The 15,053-nt window shown below is 54.5% G+C and overlaps 1 protein-coding gene across 1 annotated transcript; it reads left to right on the top strand.

Moving 5' to 3' along the window:
• The first annotated feature begins 337 nt into the window (after nucleotides 1–337).
• TPPP (tubulin polymerization promoting protein) lies at nucleotides 338–8,894 on the top strand. Its single transcript, XM_016212602.2, has 3 exons — nucleotides 338–654; nucleotides 7,913–8,066; nucleotides 8,355–8,894. Exons 1-3 carry the CDS (start codon nucleotides 338–340, stop codon nucleotides 8,547–8,549), a joined length of 666 nt encoding a protein of 221 aa, XP_016068088.1. The 3' UTR covers nucleotides 8,550–8,894.
• The last annotated feature ends 6,159 nt before the right edge of the window (nucleotides 8,895–15,053 follow it).

Below are 15,053 nucleotides of genomic sequence, written 5' to 3' on the forward strand. Positions count from 1 at the left end.
GGGACCCATGGGGGTTTTACTCTGGGCCTGGGCATCTCAGGGTCTTGCCCTGGCCACCAGCCATGATGCAGTAGGGGCTGCATGGCTGCAGCAATGGGGAGGCATCGGTGTTCTGTGCTCCTGAAACCTGCTAGAGGCAGCACGGGCTCCTATCTTCTGAGCCCCCCAGGGACCCAGCCCAGCTTTGGGGATCAGGTGCCTCACAGAGGCAGAGATTCATCCTGCTGTGGCCACCTGGACAGGGGTTCTGCCCCCTCATGCCCAGAGCTTGGCTCCTGGACAGAGGCCCTGCAGAAACAGAATAACCCCTTTCTTTTCTCCTTCCTCCACCAGAAACATGGCCGACAGCAAGGCCAAGCCCAATAAAGCCGCCAACAAGACGCCCCCCAAGTCCCCAGGAGACCCTGCAAAGGACAAGGCTGCTAAGAGGCTGTCACTGGAGTCAGAAGGTGCCAACGAGGGGGCGGCCGCCTTGGCCCCGGAGCTCACTGCTCTGGAGGAGGCCTTCCGGCGGTTCGCGGTGCACGGGGACACCAGGGCCACCGGGAAGGAGATGCATGGCAAGAACTGGTCGAAACTGTGCAAGGACTGCCAGGTGATCGACGGGAAGAACGTGACTGTCACCGACGTGGACATCGTGTTCAGCAAAATCAAGTAAGTGAGCCGGGGCTCTCACATGGCAGAGCCAGCTTCCCAGAGGCCTGTGCTCAGCCAGGCCGCACGTCCAGGGTCCGCTGCTGGGCTTTGTGTCTTAACGGGCTGTGAGGAAGTGTGATGCTTCAAGATCCTTCCCTTCCCAGAATCACATGCCCAGGAATTGGAACCAGAACAAGCTGCCTTGGGGCAGGCTGGGAGCCAGGGAGGGGGACACTACTCTGCCCTCGGGAGCTTGGAGGAGTCTCGGTGGCAGAGCTCCAGGCCCACTGTGGGGTGAGTCCGAGAGGTGCCACTGTGAAGCCTGCCCCTATGGTGTGACCTGCATCTCACCTGCCCTGCCTGCTGCCCCTCCATGGGGTTCCCCTGTGCTTTGGGAATGATCACACATGACAAAGAGTGTAGGTAACAGAGCAGTTAGCACCCGAGTCTTCACCTGTGACTCAGCGGCTGTGAGCATTATGCTCGTGTGCTTCCTCTGTGTGCAAATACACCTGTGTGCATGCAAGTGTATGTTCCTGTGCACCTGTGAAGACACGGGTGCTGCACGTGTGTGAATGCGCATGTGCACATGTGCTCCTGCACCTACCCAGGAAAAGTTACACACACACCCTTCCCATTCCCCTGGTGTCTCTGGAGTGTGAAAATATTCTCCTGCCCTCCTCAACCCGTGACCACACGTGAGAAAATTTACAGCGTCCCCAAGGCCACCAGATGTCCAGCCCTCTCTATCCAGGTCATACTTGTTGCTGGAAAATGGCTTTATTTCAGCTTATTTTTGGCCTGTGTCCATCGTGGTTGGTGTAATCCTTTAGCTGTATGTTGCTGTGACCTTGCCGCCTTTCATCTCATGTGCCCCGGCTCCCTCCCTGTTAATGGCCTGCCTGGCTCCTCTCCACCCATCCTCTTCTGAGCAGGAGGCAGCGAACAGTTTTTCTTTGTGCCTCCAGAGCCTGTGACTTCATGTCACCACTTCGCTTGTGGAAACGTTTGGTGTATCTTCATGACGGTGAGGTCTCCCAACTCCTCAGCCTGCCTGCCATCCTAACGGCCGCCGGAGGCAGCCTAACAGCCAGCTCTCCCGGGGTTGGCTCATTGCCACTGAGTGGGCGGTTGCACGGGGTGGCCTGGCTGGGGTAGGGTGGAGGTGGCCTCACAAGTGGCCCCTGAGGGCCAACCGTCGGGATCTAGTCATGGGGCACAAGAGATAGGCACTTGCCAAGTAGAGGGGACTCGACTCACCTGAAGAGGTGGAACCATTTCAGATTTACTGCAGTTGGGCCAGAGCCCCAAGGACACAATAGCACAGGATATGGGACCCTGGTGGACCCTCCATTTCCTGTGAGCCTGGGCCTTGGGAAGGGGCCTTGGGGAGTCAGAGGAGAATGTGGGCCAGGACTTGAAGAAAGGGGTGAGTGCAGGTAAGGAAAAGCAGGAGGTGGGGTGCAGGTGAGGAGGAGCTGGGAACAGGGACTGAGATGAGGCCCAGCATGGGCCTTCTGTTCAGCTTTCTGGGCAGGTTCTCCAGCCTTTAGCACTGGCCTTTGTAAACCCATTGTGTCCAGGAGAGAAAGCGGGACAGACCCAGGAGTAAAGGAACCCAAGAGCTGTGTCTATTGGGGATGTTGCAGAAGGGCTGGGATGGAGGTGAGCTAAGTGGCGTGTCCAGGGGCAGGTCACCCCACCAGGGGGTGCCATAGGTTCCCATACCCTCTGCACTGGCCCAGACACACAAAGTGTTGGGGCAGATGGGGGCAATTTTCTTTCCCACGATCTTAATTCCTTCTTTAGTAAGTTGCCTTTAAACTATTGCATGCAGACATGTCCACACATGTCCACACAGGAGCTCACAGCCCATACACATATACACAGGCATGCCTGTACACATGTATGCACATGTGCCCACGAGCTCACAGTGCGCATGCACAATACATGCATGTGTGCATGGGTAGAACTCAGGCTGCCTATACCCTTGCAGAGGGGGAGGTGGCAAGCGTGGCGGTGGCTCATTTAGAGGACAAGTGCCCTGGATAAGACTGGAGACCCTGTGTGCAGGAGGCATGTACGCCCTACCACCCACATGGCGGGTGCTGGCTTCACAGGAGTGAGTGGGCACCAGGAAGGACTCCATTTGCTCCCTGTACCTGTCCTGGGAGGCAGGGTATCAGCTGCTTGGACCCTTAGGGGCTGAGGTATGGCCTTCAGCTCCTGGGCATGGAGGGCTCCCTATTGCAGAGCCCAGGGCTGTTCGAGGTCCCCTGGTATCTCTGCCTCATCTCACTGTTGGGGGACATGGAATGGGAGAATGGGTGCTGTGGCCCCAGCCAGTGAGGGGTTGTGGTCTTTACACAGTAAAGACCAGCCTGTGGTGGCTGCAGGGCCCCTAGAAGGGAACAGGCACCCCCCCCCCCCCGGTGGCTTGCTGGATACCATGGGGTTACAGTAGGTGGGATTCATGCCCTTGTCCCTGGGATGGGAGAGGTGGACAGTGCCCTGGGTAGGGCCACAGGATCCTGCGGGATGGGTGTGGAACCTCAAAGTTGCTGACTTGGTGGAGAAGAGTAGCTCTTTCTGTTTGGGGGCGGTTGCCAGGGCTCTAGGCGGTGACGCCAGCCAGGGTATCTGCAGCCTTTGTTTAGGTCCTGTCGCCATGGCAGTGCCTGTTTGTTTTGATGTTACTATGTGTTAAATTTTAAACAAATTTCTTGCAGCTCTATACCAGGTCTAGATTGAAGACTATTGTTACCTAGACAAAGACTCCGGCATCCTCCACGCCCCAAAGGACAGATGATGGTCAGTCTGAAATATTAATTAATCAGGACCTCATATGCACAAATAGGACTGTCACCCTGACAGTCCAATTTCGGGGGCTGTGGACAGCAACATCCCTTTCTATCCTGCCTGCGTGTGTCTGCATGTGTGGGGTCAAGCACTGGGGTTCCCACCCTGCAAGTGGAGAGGACAGACCAAGGGGGCAGAGGAGGGCAGGGATCTCTGCTGCAGCCTCTCCTGACCCCACCCCCCCACCCACACACCTGTCTGGTAGCTGCTGTGTGCTTGCAGAGAAAACCTGTTTCCTGTGACACTGGTGCAGGGAGACAGCTCAGCCCATGTGTTTGTGTTTGGCATCTGGGTCCCAGGTTAGGAGGAAGCAGGTGGGCGGGGCTCCCTGTCACTGAAGACTTGGAAAGTTGCTCCATTCTTGCCACACATGCTACAGTCAAAGCCAGGACACATGGGAATTATCAGAAGCAGGGGCTCCTGAGGCATGGATGTGTGTGTGCCACAGAAGCTCAGCATAGAAGCACAGGCCTGGAGCCCAGTGCTGTCCAGTGGTGTCCAGCATCTGGAGCAGGCTGACCCCGTAGTAGGAGCCCCAGCAAAGTGCATCTGTGGGGTGGGGGTGTCACAGGGGGCTGACATGGCCATGCTCCTGGAGGGAAGGGCTCCAGCCCCTCCCTTCAGGCTGGTGGTAAGTTTGGGGCATTTGAGTTGTGCACTCAGTCCCCTGCTGTGCTCTCAGCTTCGCCTCGGGGTCTCTTAGTCAAGGTGGCTGTGGTGGGGAGAGCTTCTCTGTGGGGCCCCCTTGTGACCACTGGTGGAAGTGCAGGGTGTCCCGTGGCTTCCACCCAGAGCCTTTCAGACCCTGCCCCTCCCAGGGTAAGTCTAGCCCCAGGAGCCCATCTGCATGTCCAAGCCACCTCAGGCTTGCACCAGGCAAACTCGAAGTTAGAGTTGGGAAGATCGTTAAGGGTATTTTTTCCCCTACTTAAGGGCAGTAACTGAATGTGGTGGTGGTTAGGGGTGGGGGGAGGATCACAGCTGTCCCTTCAGGCAGGTTGGTCCATCTGCAACCAGATCTACAATCTGAGTGGCTGTCAGCATGTCTCATCCACCGCAGCTGGGTCCACACTCCCAGCTCTGCACCTGCTGGGCCCAGGCAGGCAGGGCTGGTGAGCGGAGGGGTGGCTCTGGGCAGGGATGAGGGTGAGTGTCTGCCAGGAGAACCTGACCAGAGCACAGCAAGAGATCCTCCAGGCAGGGCTCCCCCAGAGGCGTGTCCCCACCAGACACAGCTCTTCCAGGAGCCCCCACATCCCACTGGCCCAGGGGACGGTGGGAATGTCATGGAGGCTCCTGGCTCTCTGACCCTCATCAGTGCCTTAGGTCTGTCCCTCAACATCCCCACTTTCTGCCCACAGTGGCATCCTGGCCAGCCAGGCTGCTCTCCGACCGGTCACCAGGTCCCAGTTACAGCTGGTCAAGGGAGTCTGGCAGAGCCAGCACTTTCTCTGACACCCCTCACCCCTTCACCCCCAGTGGACCCAGTAGGCTGGACACTGCCTCTCAGAGAGGGGCCCCTGGGAGTGTGCAGTTCACTCTGATTCACGAAGGTGCTGGCAAGGAGGGGACTGGGAGATCATGGTGATCCATCCTGAGATGCATTGGCAGAAGCCTGGGAGCCTTTGTGGTGTTGGCCTGGGAGACACACAGGTCTGAGCCTGTCCTTGGAGGGCTGGACTGGCCCCTAGTGTCCCTGGGTGACCTTCAGGAGCAGCCAGCCCAGCCCCTTCCCTGCCTGCCCTTAGTTGGGCCTGGAGGCCCAGGGGATGCAGGGGCCTTGTGTCTGGCTTTCCAGCAGAACAACAGCCTTCTGAGCAGAGCGCTGGTGGGGAGAGGAGGGGCTCGGTGTGGGGACACCACTGTTGTGTGCACTCTTGATAACAGGCTCGCTCTATGTGTGGAGAGCAGCGTAATGTGATCGTGTCTCTGGGAAGAGACTGGCATTGTCACTCTAGAACTCCCTGGGGACTCTCTCAGCAGCAGGGCACCAGGTTCCCTGGGGAGGGCTCTGAGACCCACCCATTGGTCACAGTGGGGACACCTGGCCCAGCCAGGTAGAGCGGGCAAGTCAGGGCCCTGGGCCTGTGCACCCACCCCAATCTGAATGTGCCCTTTGACGGGAGTCCCTATGGGCCATCCCCCCACCCCGGGCCTTAGTGACTCACACTGGTGGCGCCTGGTGCCGCAGTGCCCAGAGGGCTGTGTGCTCTAGTGGTTGGTCACTGGGCCAGCCATCAGGCCTGGTGTCCACATGCCAGCCCAGGCTGGCCATGAATAGGAGACAGGAGTGCCTGTGACAGCCCAGGACAAACAGGCCTCCTCTGGGCCCCAGAGGTTACCCACCCAGCAGGGTGGAGAGTAAGAAAAGAGACTGTGTTTACACCATTCCAGGCACGCCAAGCCGAGGGCAGCTTCCTGGAATGGCCCTCAGTGCCCGTGGACCTCAACACACTTGTGGGTGTTGAGTCTGAGAGCACTGAGGGGCAGAACCCACCACCAAACACGAGGCTAATGAAACCCTAATCCAGCACGTTACCCAGCCCCTGCCCTGTGATCCTCATTCACACAAGCACCCTCAGGATGGATGGATGGCTCTGAATGTGCCCAGAGGGCCCGCTCCCCATCCCTCCTTCCCAATGGCCTCCCTGAGGGGTGAGGTTGGGCGCCTCAGTCAGCATCCCTGGTCTTCAGACACACGTGTAACATGGGAGGGAATCCGTGCGCTTCCTAGGGATGTGCCAAGGCATGTTTGTCTATCCACCGCTGAAGGACTTGGGCCATTTCTGGGTCTTGGTGATGGTAGAACTGTGAGTAGAGCTGCGATAACGTGTGAGCTCAAGTTTTCATTTCTCTTGAGTGCGAACCCAGGAGTGGGGTCTCGAGGTCGTGTCATAGGTGACCTTTACGGAACTGCCAAACAGCTTTCCGTAGAGGACGCCACACTGTGTCCCCACGGGCTGCGTCTGAGCCCCAGCAGCCCTGCAGCTTCCCAGCACTGGGGATGTCGTCATGTTCATCTAGTCACCTGGGCCATCCTGTGGATGGGCGGCGTCTCCCTGGGAACGGACACGTGCAGTCTCTCTCCATGTGCTCGTTTGCCAACCTCAGATCTTTGGTCATGTGTCTGGTTCAAATATTATGCCCAATTTCTCACATTGGAGTTTTTCTTCTTCTCCTTGAGTTTTAAGAGTTCTTCATATAGTATTTTCAATACAGTCCTTTATCAGACATGTTTTACAAGTATTTTCTCCCAGTCTGTGGCTTGTCTCCTCATTACAGTGTCTTTTGAAGAAAATGGTTTTAAAAAGTTTGGTGAAGTCCAAGTCATCCTTCTTTTTAATGGACTGTTTTCCGTGTAATTCCTAAGACAACTTTATCTAACTTAAGGTCTTAAGTATTCTCTTAGATGTTCTTCCAGAAGTTTTATAGTTTTAGGTTTCATAATAAACTTAGGACTGATTCACTTTGAATTAACTTCTGTATATGGTGCAAGGCCCAGATTGAAGCTCATTACTTTACCTGTGGCTGTCCAGCTGTTGGAAAGATGATCCTTGCTGCGTGGCATAGCCTTGGCTCTTTTGTGGGAAACATTTTTGCCATTTTGAATCGGGGAAGATCCAGTCAAAATGGCAAAAATGTTTTTTTAGTTAACATTATAAAAGGTGAAAAGCCAGTTTAGAGTGTTTTGAAATTGCATGACTGGCCTCCCCGGGGGCACTCTGCTGCCACAGGAGGCATGCGGATGAAGCGCTGCAGGCGGCCCCGCGGCCCCGTGCTGCTCATCTGGACCAGCCCTGGTCAGGCCCATGCAGCCCTTGGGCAGGGGCAGCGGGCGTCCCACGGGGTGGGCCTGACGTGTAGGCTCTGGGCCCACGTTATCGGGTGTCCTGGGAGGTGCACCCCTCTTGTCCCTATGTGGTAACCGTGACACACAGACTGCCTGTGGTGGCCCCTGGCAGGACCATCTTTGGTTCAGATTTGACGGGCTGCTCATCCTAACTTTTCTTTGAAAGTCCTTCCCTGAGTGGAGGCCACACACATGCCCCATTTAGAGCCAGACAACGGCTTTGTTTTAATGTCCAGTTGTTCATAAAGGATGTGCTTCCTTTAAGCTTTTTTCCAAGACAATTTATATTTGCTGCTGTTGCCAATGGTGACTGACTGTTTGGTGTAAACACTGCAAGGGGAGGGGCATGTTCTGTGTTTTAATGTTAGACTTGCTTTCTGGTGTGGGAGAGAGGCGGGGTGGGGGTCCCCGGGGCAAGGCTGTGGTCAGCAGGTCCCTGGGCAGGGCTGGGTCCCCCAATGTCAGTGGGTCCCCAGGCAGGATTAGGGTTCCTCAATGTCACTGGGTCCCTAGGTCCCAGCCCAGTGAGGCAAGTGGCCAGTGCCCCTGAGTCCTCTCTTCCTGCAGGGGGAAGTCCTGCCGGACCATCACGTTTGAGCAGTTCAAGGAGGCATTGGAGGAGCTCTCCAAGAAAAGATTCAAGGACAAGAGCAGCGAGGAGGCTGTGCGAGAGGTGCATAGGCTTATAGAGGGCAAGGCCCCCATCATCTCAGGAGTGACGGTGAGCACGGCAGGTGGGCGGGTCCCTTGGGAAGCAGGGTCCATGAGGTCTAGGGGACAGATGGCAGTGACCTAAAGATGGGGTGGAAGCCTTAATCCCCCGGGAGTGGGCTGACCCAGGCCATCTCCCTGGGCCCAGAGCCCAGAATGGATTCCAGGAGCCTTTATTGTCCCTTGTGCACAGGCTCAGCCCCTTTGTTGGAATCTCCCACCTCTGGTTCCCCTTGACACACCCATTCTTTCTCCTGTGGTTCGACTGCAGTTAACCCATCTCCCTGCTCTCCTACAGAAAGCCATCTCCTCGCCCACTGTGTCGCGGCTCACGGACACGACCAAGTTCACAGGCTCCCACAAGGAGCGCTTTGACCCGTCCGGCAGGGGCAAGGGCAAGGCCGGCCGCGTGGACCTGGTGGACGAGTCGGGCTACGTGCCAGGCTACAAGCACGCAGGCACCTACGACCAGAAGGTGCAGGGGGGCAAGTAGCCAATCCCGGGGACAGGGCCTTCCTCTGTTGCTGGCCCCACATCACCTCACTCTTCTTTACATTCCTGGGCTCACTGGGGCAGAACTCAGATGCTGGGGCAGAGTGGCTGTGGTGACTCCCAGGCCTCCCTCCTGCCAGGGGCCCCAGCATGCTCCTCTCCTACCCCAGGTGTAGCCCCTGAACTCACTGACCTTTCTCTAATGCACCTGCCTTGTCCCATGTTGGGAAGTCAACAAATGGTCCTTTCCAAAGTGTTTCCTGGATCCAGACCACAGAGGCCACCTGGTTTGCAGGCAAAAGCGGTTGTTTTACAGGAGCGCGTGGGACAGACCCTGTCAGAGGCGGTGCTGACTTCCTGACCAGCAGACCCTCCCAGGAGCCACGAGGGCAACATGCACTAATGCACTAACCAGCAGCACCAGTGAGATGAAGTGAACCTCAAACAGGACACAGCAATGTCTGCAAGGGCTCTCTTCAGGTGTGCGAGACATGGGTGCACGCTTGCACACACATACACGCTCATGCACTCATACTCGTGCACTCACGACACATGCTTACACATGCTCATGCACACACACATCCACTGACACACAGATGCTTACACACATGCCTACGGACCAGGTCTGTGCCAAGGGCGCTCATGTCAGCGGAGGCTGATGTGCGACAGGTGAGCCAGTGAGAGAATGCTCCTCAGTAGACCAAAGGAACGTGATTTGAAGTGTGAAGTTAGAAGCTTTTAAATGGAAACCAAGGACAGGCCATTTCACTTTGCTTTTTAAAGAAAATTAGAAAGAAGAAGAAACAGTGACTGTGTGTTGATTGTCAGAACGGATCAGGGAAGATTCAGAGTATCCTGTTTCTGTGACTCTCTCTTTGCTGTCCCCGCGTCTCCAGGTCACAAGACTGTGGGCCCCGAGGCTCCCCTGCAGGCAGGCGTGTGGCGGGGCATCTTCTGCCCATCCCTGCTCTGAAATCAGGGCTTCGAGGCTACGGTCGATGTGGCTACTCCCTTTGCTCACAGTACAGCACAAATCTCTGCGGTTCTAGCCTCTACAGTTAATTCTCGCCTCTCTGGACTCTCCCAACCCCAGAGTACAGGAAACCACACAACCACTGCATATGCTGGGGTTGGAGGGGAGGGGGGCACTCTCACAGAGGCCACAAGGCAACACTTTTGCATAAATACAGCCAGAGTCTGGTGTGTGACCTGCTGGATCATATGGTCTTGGAGCTGATCCTGGGAAAAGTCCACGGCAGTCTCAGGAAAATGCTTCCTGGAGCCCAGCTGCCACATCCACTATCTGCTCTGCCCCCTCCCTGACACATAGCCTGACCTAGCATGGGCGGCCGAAACATGGACCAACACTGCCATGGCACAGGAGCTGGTCGCCTCTTGGGCTGGGGAAGGCCCCCACCCACCAGCTCAGGGCCAGCGCTCCCAGTGGATATGGCTCCTCTGAAGTGACTGTTTCTCCAACAGGCCCCTCAAACACCGGCCTCCCCTTGCAACCCAGGGTGGCCTCGACTCACGGATGTAGGTGGCCTCTGTAGGCAGCTTCATTCTGAGGTTATGGGAGTTCAGCGTGTGGCATTAAAACCCAGGAGGTGATGGAGCTCAGGCTTTTAGGGCTAATCTCACTATTGTCTTGAAAGTTTCTAACTTGGGGATCCTAAGCTGCCTAGCTGGGCTACTCCACAGTGGGGAAACTGAGGATCAAAGGCAGCCAGGATGTGAGGCTCCCACCCTGTGCCTCCCTCTCCTCCCCCAGGCTGGATCTTTGAGTAAAACGCAAAGGCAAGAGTAACCTGTGGAAAACGCGTCTGAAGACATGCAAAGTGTTTCTTGACAATAAGCTGATCACAAACCACAGCCCTAGTGTTCCAGTGCCGGCAGGGTTTTCTTCAGTGGCAGAGACAGGGCTCCTCCGCAGGCCTGGAGACCCCACGTGGAGAAGCATCCACCACCAGAGGCTGTGGTCTCCTGGTCTGAGGCCGCTTTTCTCCTGCCCGCGAGCAGCCCAGACTCCATCATCACAGACACTGGAATCCAGCAGGACCTCGGCCACTACAGGGTGCCTGCTGGCGAGGGCTCCCCATGCCACAACCCATAGAGAGACAGATGTCACCTGGGCCTGCTATGGATGCAGGCCTTTCTCAGCCCTTCCTTGCCTGCTGGACCCTGGAGAGAGGTGCCAGCACCAGGATGTGATCTCCTGTCACAGAGTGTTGTCTTCAGGCAAGAATGGCCTCCACCCGAAGGTTCTAACCCCAGTTGAGGGCCAGCCTTCCAGGAGCACACTGGGAAAGTGGGGTCTGAGCGAAAGGAACATGAATGCCTGTCCTCGGGGACGCTGCCGCAGCACCCGCAGTTAGCAGCTTTCTCCCACGGCGCCTGCCTCAGAACTGGAGCCCCCCCCACCTACCCTCAAAGCAGCCCCGGCCTGCGGAGCAGCACTACCACCCACCTCAGGCTGGTGGAGGTGAGCTACTTGATAAACTATTGGTCACTTCTGAGGGAAATTTCAAAATGCTCTGCTGACCCTGAGAGCAGCAGCTTTTGGGGTTTTATGAATGAAATCAAGTGCACACAGCTGCTCCCCCTGGGCGGCCCTCCCCAGCCCAGCCCAGCCCAGCTCACGGGAGAACCCATACCCTGGGCCTGATTCCCTACCCCCCAGGGCCGGGAGCAGGTCTATGGCACTGCGGTCCTGCTGGCCACACAGGCACTGTGGCCTCCCTGCGTCCCCTGCCCGTCCCCAGGCTTCGTCAGGCACATCGTTCTCTAGTCAAAGTATAGCTTTGAAAACCCACCCTCCCCTCTGTCAGAGGAGGAGAAACAAGGGGTAGGTTTGAGACTAAGTATTCGCCATGCTGTCCCTTTATAGTCACCTGGTGAGTGCACCATTGCGTCTGTGTGCAGCCTCCAGACTCACATTAGCTTGGACCCAACTTCACTGCACAAAACAGACACACCCGTGCATGTCCCTCCATCAGGTTCTGAATATTGTGAACACATAGGCAGTGTGTGTCTGTGCTGCACGTTTTTCTGCAATGCCAGTCAGCTTCTACTAACCAGTTCAATACAAGTTCAATGTCTATCTGTGAACAAAAGAAACTGCACAGCAGGCACCCCAGGAGACAGGGCGGGTTCCGGGGAGGACACCCGGGGGACAGGACGGGTTCCAGGGAGGACACCAAGGAGACAGGGCGGGTTCGGGGAGGACACCTGGGAGACAGGACGGGTTCCAGGGAGGACACCCGGGAGACAGGATGTGATCTGAGGGAGGACACCCGGGAGACAGGGCGGGTTCCGGGGAGGACACCCGGGAGACAGGATGTGATCTGAGGGAGGACACCCGGGAGACAGGGCGGGTTCCGGGGAGGACACCCGGGAGACAGGACGTGATCTGAGGGAGGACACCCGGGGGACAGGACAGGTTCCAGGGGAGGACACCCGGGGGACAGGACGGGTTCTGGGGAGGACACCCGGGGGGCCGGAGGGGTTCTGGGGAGGACACCCAGGAGACAGGGAGGGTCCTGGGGAAGGACAATGATGACAGTGTCTGAACATCAGGAAAGAACAGTAGAAGGAATGCATTTGAGAACACTGATCATACCAGAAGACTTATTTATTTCTATTTAACACAACTAGGCCATGGTCAGGAACAGAGTTAGCTTTACCAAAATCGAAGTTCAAATTTCATAATTTTAAAATATTATAGTAAGATATATATTTATACTGGGATATTTTTAAACCTTTAATATTCTCTGGCTTGAGTTTTGAGACAGATGAAAATTATAGCAGACGCTGATCTGCCAGGAAAAGGTCCGCGGAGGCGTTCCACTGGCACCCACTCGCTGCCAGCCTGTACTACTCGCTCCATGTCCCGTGGGCTGAGAGCTCCGGGCAGGCCACAGTGGCTGTTGGATCCGCTCAATGGACAAAGAGACTGTGGCAGCAGGCAGAGGCTCACCAACCCAACACCTTGGGCCAGTACAATCGCCTGTTTCTGTGAATAAAGTTTTAACGGCACAGGCCATGCCCGTGTGCTTATGTACTGTCTGTGGCTGCTTTTGCAGTGACATTGGCATTTGGGGAGTTGACGCCCTGACCCATGAAACCTAAAATATTCGCCATCTGGCCTTTGCTGGGGGAGCCCTAGAGGATCCACTGGGGCTCATGTGCTCCTAGGTATTTATACACAAGCTGGGTACCTCCCTGTCCTGCAGCACACAACACATAGGGGCACCCTGTTGTCACCTGTTCAATACAGTACAGGTTGACAATTTAGCTGTACTGTGAAATTATTAATAGGTTAGAATGTCCTTAAAACACTGACCCTGAACAGTTTCCTTCCACTGATTTACCACTGAACACTTCAGGAAATCTGGTGGTTCAGGGGCCTGGTTTTTGTCTGTGGGCATGTGGAGAGCATGGCCCAGGTGGTGGTGTGCCTGGCAGTGGTCACTGTGCTTGGAGATGCTCTAGTTAACTCTCTTCCTTTAGACTTTTGAAAAACCAAACCAAGCCAAACAAAGGAAACCTGCACAACTTAAAAGAAACTTGAAAGGGATCATATACTACTAGTTTGTACTAAGTTTTTTCAGGAAAGGGAAATAAAATTTATATATACATGCAATATATTTTTACACCATCTTATTAATGTTAGGGAGTACTGAGTGTATCACTTTACCAGAGTGATAGGTACAGTAACGTCAATGTCATGGGTGTTCTGACTCAGAAAGTCTAAGCTGGACTCAACAGGAACATCCGTGGGGTCGGGGGGCCCTGCTCTCCTCCCTCCCTCGGAGTGTGAGGCTCGGAGTCACCTGTCGGGTCACTGTCAAAGCCTGGCCTGCAAACCTTTAGTGAAACAGCTCATGTCTGTCTGCACATTACTCCTTATGTGTTCGCTGTTGTTAACATTGTGTGTCAAAAGTGATAAATAAAGTGTTAAATGGTGGATCTCTTGTCCTCAAAGTGTACTGTCTGGACCGGCAGTCACATGGGCACCAACATCTAACATGGAACAGGACCTGGGAGGGGCCAGGGGAGGGAGTACAGAGCCATAGCTCCCAGGGCAGAGAGCCTCCTGTCCCCTCACCCAAGAGAGAGTCTTTCACCTCCTCACTTAGGCAGCTACTGAACTGACCCCATGAGAAGCAGGTGGACTGACCACCTGCTATGTCTGAGGTCTAGTCGAGTTCTTGTGCAGCCCTGGGGGGTCCAGATCCAGCGGGACAGGACACAAACTACATTACAGCACAGCAACCCCAACAAGAACACCGTCATCAAATAACTGCAACCTGAAATCCCAGCCAGAGAACAGTTTTCAAAAATAAAGATAAAATAAAGGCATTTTTAGACTATAACAGGGGACGTTCCACCAGTAGACATGAATAGAAATTCTAAATGCAGAAGGACAGTGATCACAAATAGAAAGAGTGAGATTTGAGAAAGGAAAGAGAAGAAAATAAATAACTACAAATACATAGTGACTAAGTATGACTTTCTGTGGGATTAACTATTTCATTAAAATGAATGAAAAGCATCATCACACGTGAGCCAGAAGGGGTGCATGGGGGTTACATGCTCATGGTTGCTATATGATATCAGAGGCGGATGGAAGGGCTGATTAAATAAATATGAATGTGTAAGAATACACCAGGAACAGAGTGCATGGCTTCCAAACTAGTAGAGGTGAAATGCAAAATGATAAAAAATCCAAAAACAGCAATAGTGGGGAGGGAAAAAAAATGACAGGAGACACTGAACAGCATAGAATGACATGGCAGATTTAAATGAAAATGTATCAATTCTGTTAGAGGATAAAGCAAGAGAAACACAGAACGGGAAAATTGATAAAATAGTATTTTTAAGCCAAATGTATCATTAATTTCAGCATGACTAAAAAGGAAAGGAACAGCAGAAATTAAAAAGGAAGAGAAGGAAATGAAGACCAAGGCTGGTCCTTTGACAGGACTGGTCAGCTCAACAAACTTCTGGGAGATTAATGAAGAGATGAGACAGATGATGGAGGGGAGTGGGAGTTGGGCCCAGGAAGCTGATGCTGAGCAGTTAGCATGTTACTGGAAGGATGTAGGAGCAGGGAGCCCTCCAGACCATGATGCAGACTCGACAAAGTCTTGTGAACCAAGACAGCCAGTTTGAGGCAATCCCCGTGGCAGGAGGGTCAGGTCCTGGTGCCCCACCTGCTCAGTCACTGGCTAGGGCCCACAGATGAAAGCTGGGGCAGAGCCTGAGGCCACAAGCAGCTGGTGGTCATCTCTTACATTCATGGCAAGGACTTACTTGAAAGGACACAACTACCCCTACATCTCTGCCACAGGGACACAACTTCAAATGCTGAAACTATTAAAATGATATTAAAAGATTGGGTGTTATGCGAAAAATTTTGAAACAATCGAACAAATTCCTAGAGATGTGTAACTTATGAAAACTAACAGAAGAAGAAATGGAAAGCCTGCATAGTCCTATGATT

The sequence above is a fragment of the Miniopterus natalensis genome, chromosome 3, assembly GCF_054644295.1.
Source record: "Miniopterus natalensis isolate mMinNat1 chromosome 3, mMinNat1.hap1, whole genome shotgun sequence".
NCBI classification, from domain to species: Eukaryota; Metazoa; Chordata; class Mammalia; order Chiroptera; family Miniopteridae; genus Miniopterus; species Miniopterus natalensis.

Bases quoted from the DNA above. Each gene is read 5' to 3' on its own strand.
- TPPP (XM_016212602.2), top strand. From the start codon at position 338: ATGGCCGACAGCAAGGCCAAGCCCAATAAAGCCGCCAACAAGACGCCC. The intron at 655-7,912 runs GTAAGTGAGCCG...CTCTTCCTGCAG, and splicing joins ATCGTGTTCAGCAAAATCAA to GGGGAAGTCCTGCCGGACCA. The intron at 8,067-8,354 runs GTGAGCACGGCA...GCTCTCCTACAG, and splicing joins CCATCATCTCAGGAGTGACG to AAAGCCATCTCCTCGCCCAC.